At 32.0% G+C, this 4,008-nt stretch overlaps 1 protein-coding gene across 1 annotated transcript; it reads right to left on the bottom strand.

The window, feature by feature from the left end:
* Positions 2,078–3,625, bottom strand: LOC107611899 (uncharacterized protein At4g14100). The gene is made up of 2 exons (XM_016313769.2): positions 3,061–3,625; positions 2,078–2,408 (listed from the first exon to the last, which is right to left on the bottom strand). The coding sequence occupies exons 1-2, from the start codon at positions 3,536–3,538 to the stop codon at positions 2,221–2,223; spliced, it is 666 nt and encodes a 221-aa protein (XP_016169255.1). The 5' UTR covers positions 3,539–3,625; the 3' UTR covers positions 2,078–2,220.

Below are 4,008 nucleotides of genomic sequence, written 5' to 3'. Positions count from 1 at the left end.
CTGATGACTAATTTTGATGTACAACTTAAAAAAAAACCAAATCAATACTTAAAAGATTTTAACGCTAATAAAATAGTACTTAATATTGATAAATGATAAAATAGTCTTTGAATAATTTTAAAATTTGATAAGCATGCTTCCAAACTTGTTGTAACACATTTATAACAAAAATACTATTGAATTGATCACTGTATTTTACTAAAATGACAGCATCCTAAACTAAGGTATAATTAATGATGACTAATTTTGATGTACAACTTAAAAAAAAACCAAATCAATACTTAAAAGATTTTAACGCTAATAAAATAGTACTTAATTTTTGTTATTGATAAAATAGTCTTTGAATAATTTTAAAATTTGATAAGCATGCTTCCAAACTTGTTGTAACACATTTATAACAAAAATACTATTGAATTGATCACTGTATTTTACTAAAATGACAGCATCCTAAACTAATTACTTAGGTATAATTAATAATTAAATTAACACAGCCATAAGAAAAAATTCTCCAAATCACACCAAATGTATCCTAATTTTTCCAAACCTCCCTTCCCAATGCACTCTATCCTTCCCAGCGCATTTTCTCACTTTGAGATCCGGAAAATTATCCCAAATTAAAATTTTTTTTTCTAAACCCCTAATCCAGTAAATTACAGATTAAAAAATTCCCATGAATCCTAATTACTCCAAAAAAGAACCTATTAGTTCAAAAATTCAAATCACTGAAAATGGTCAATTTTAGATTAATTTATAATTAAAAAAGATTAATAACAATAAAGTTCATTTAAAAGAGAAAGCAAATAGATTCATATACAATAATTCAAGAATTTGGAAGTTGTGAGTGAATCCCCTCCAGTAAAAAAAATGGATGTGTCCAATATTTAATCTCACTTTTTATTATTCTTTTTTCTATTTATTTTTGGTCTCACTTATAAAATTAAAAGTGAGAAATCACACTTTATTCTTTTAAGTGTTAAAAAAAATGGAGAGGATCTATTTTCTTAATAACCATTATTTCTCTGTCTCTAACCAACCCAAGTAACAACACAAGCCTGAAGAAACTGTAACTGCTGAGAAAGAAAGTGAAAAGAAAGAGAAAGAAAAAGTTTCTGAACTCCCGAAAACAGACAAAGATGATATGGGGGGAGAAGAAGTGAAAGAAACCGTAGTAGTTGAAGTTAAAAAAAAAAAGGTGGTGACTGTTTCATCTATTGATGATGATGGTGCCAAAACCGTTTAGACTATTGAAAAAACCGTTGTTGCTGTCGCCTCTGTTTCAACAATAGAAAATCCACATTCACCGGCATAGAAAGTTTCCCGACGATGAGACGCCACTGCTATGTGTGTTTCTTATGTTTGACCGTAGGGAGAGAAGCGAACCACCATGAAGCACAAACTGACAACAGATGACACAGGAGCTTATGGATATAGAAGACCTGGCGGCGAAACGACGACCACACAATATTGGCGACCGCGGCTCTATGAGAGTGGGAAGGTTGAGGTGCTGTTTTGGCTCGTTTCAGAGTGAAAAAGCAAGAGAGTACATCAAGAAAGGAGATTAGGTTATGGAGTTAGATTTTTCAAGTGAGATTTAGTTAATTAATTAATAATTGAGTAGTGCTAGGGAACTAATAGCTTAAGTGTATAATGTGTACGCTAATTTTGGATACTAGGGATAATAAACATCTCATGTTATAAAAAGCTAATTTTGGATTCACCAAGGTTCGAACTCTTGACTTTCCGAATCTGGAACTCTTATACCATGTCCTGAAACCACTCATCCCAAAAACATAATCTGACAAGACAATGTAACACTAATAATGATATCTCTAATACTTTCTAAACCTTCATTGTACACATTGTACGCTTAGGTCATTGGCTCTCTATACTTTCTCTTAATAATTTTATGTGGATATATATATTGTGGCCAGCTTAGTAGTATTTTCATTGGATATGTGTTTCAACCAATTCGAGAGCAAGTTTGTTAAATTTTAAAATTATTCAAAGACTATTTTATTAATAACAAAAATTAAGTACTATTTATAATCGTCAGAATCTTCGGAGTTCTATATTAATATTTACTTCTAAAAGATAGGTCGCATTCACGTACATGCGGTGCATTTTATATTTCGTAATTTTTGCCGAAAACATCAATTAAGAAAAAACAACACAAAGGAAACAAATCCTAAAACACAATGTAATTAAGCATTTTACTAACTATTACACAGTTGCCGTTTTCCAAAGGGATATCCATGTCATGATCAAACTCTGGAGAGAAGCAATCTTGGGATTGGGATTTTCCTTCTTAGCCTCGTCAGTGAAACAGTAAACAGGAGCTTGCCAATTTGGATCATCAAGAACTGCACCAACCTCAAATGTCATCACATGTGCAGTGTACCCCGGTGGACCTGTAGTAGTGTCACCAACCATACTTAGCATCATATTTAACATTCACTTCCAAATCAGTGGTTCCTAGCAAATGACACTACTTTCATAATTTCACATCACTGCAATTTGTTATTGCAGGGTTTTAAGCATTTTGACAAGCGGAGTGATCAATTCACTCACCCACTTAAGTAAACATCAAAAATTTATATATTGTCTTATGTATGCAATATTTTTTTTTTGTTAGTCTATCGTCTAAAGTTTTACCCAACTAATCTGCTGACTCTATTAAAATCGCACACCTAATTATGGTGGGTAAATCTCCTAACAAAAATAAGTCTGCTTAAACGAATTCAATTCATTTACTATTTGGACCAATTCCGTTGATTATATATATAGTAATTTATTAATTAACAATAATCTTTAAATTCGTAATAAATTAGTTTTTAATTTATTGAATTAAAAGATACTATAGAAAAAAAAGTTTACATCGTTACTAATAAAAGTCTAAGCTATTGTACTGAAAATCTAGCAAAAAAAAAAAAAAATACTAGGGAGTTTGTTAGATACACCCTTTGAAATCATAGTTTAACATTTTAGATTATACCCATGAAATCAATATCTGAGAATTATTAAAATCCAAAGCAAACATGAATTGTGGTAATAGCAATGTACCTTCAAAGAAGACCCACTTAACAGGCCTTTTAGTTGCAACATGCTCATAATAGCGAATGAAATGAACCTTCTCCCAAACATTGCAAAGAAAGTTATCAACCATCCTCTGACCCAAATAAGTAGCACCATGAAGCCAATTTGGCCTCAGAATCCCAACAGGAAAATGCTTCACATCACACTCCCTCTGATAAGGATCAAGAGTGTAGTAGAAGGAGGTGCCATTGTCCCACTCAACATCGTACAACACATGATTCGTGAGTTGTTCTTCGATGATGTTCAAGTTTCTGCCATTTATGAAGTCGTACCATAGCTCCACCTTCTGGAGGACACCGGTTCTGTTGTACCATATGAGGGAGTGGAATTGGAGTGGCCACTCTGATGGGGTTGGTGGTGGTGGCTTTGATGCCATTGATAAAGAAGGGGGGAGTAGAAGTAGAAGGAGGAGGAGGAAGAACAAAGAAGACATGGGTGCCCCCATTGATGCTTACAAAACAAAACTAGATAAGAACTATAAAAGATGAGGTTCAAGATTCACACCATAATGCTTTAACAAATATTCTGCGTTTTTTTTTTTTTGAAATTTAGCTACAGTCGACTTCACGTGAAGTTGATAGTTAAAAGCCGTTAGATAGTTTGACTGATTTGACTAAATTTTCATCTAACGGCTTTCAATTATTTTTTTTTGTGACTGAACGGCTTTCAACTATTAACTTCACGTAAAGTCCACTGCACTTGAGTTTCCATTTTTTTTAATTTCTAACTGAAGATGGAAAGATTGTCATTTGAACTTTAGCATGTTGATATTTTGCGTTTTTTATGAATTATATGTAAGTCTTTCTTTATATAAAAATTTTAATTCTTCTAGGTAACTAACATTTTTTTGTTGATTAAATTTTTTATACAAAATAAGTCTAAATAGATTAATTTTAATGAAAAAAATGGTGAAAC

The sequence above is a fragment of the Arachis ipaensis genome, chromosome B08 (assembly GCF_000816755.2).
Source record: "Arachis ipaensis cultivar K30076 chromosome B08, Araip1.1, whole genome shotgun sequence".
NCBI classification, from domain to species: domain Eukaryota; kingdom Viridiplantae; phylum Streptophyta; class Magnoliopsida; order Fabales; family Fabaceae; genus Arachis; species Arachis ipaensis.
Note: the sequence above shows the minus strand (reverse complement) of the source record. Positions and strands in the feature narration are given on the sequence as shown.

Bases quoted from the DNA above. Each gene is read 5' to 3' on its own strand.
- LOC107611899 (XM_016313769.2), bottom strand. From the start codon at position 3,538: ATGGGGGCACCCATGTCTTCTTTGTTCTTCCTCCTCCTCCTTCTACTT. The intron at 2,409-3,060 runs GTACATTGCTAT...ACACTACTACAG, and splicing joins TAAGTGGGTCTTCTTTGAAG to GTCCACCGGGGTACACTGCA.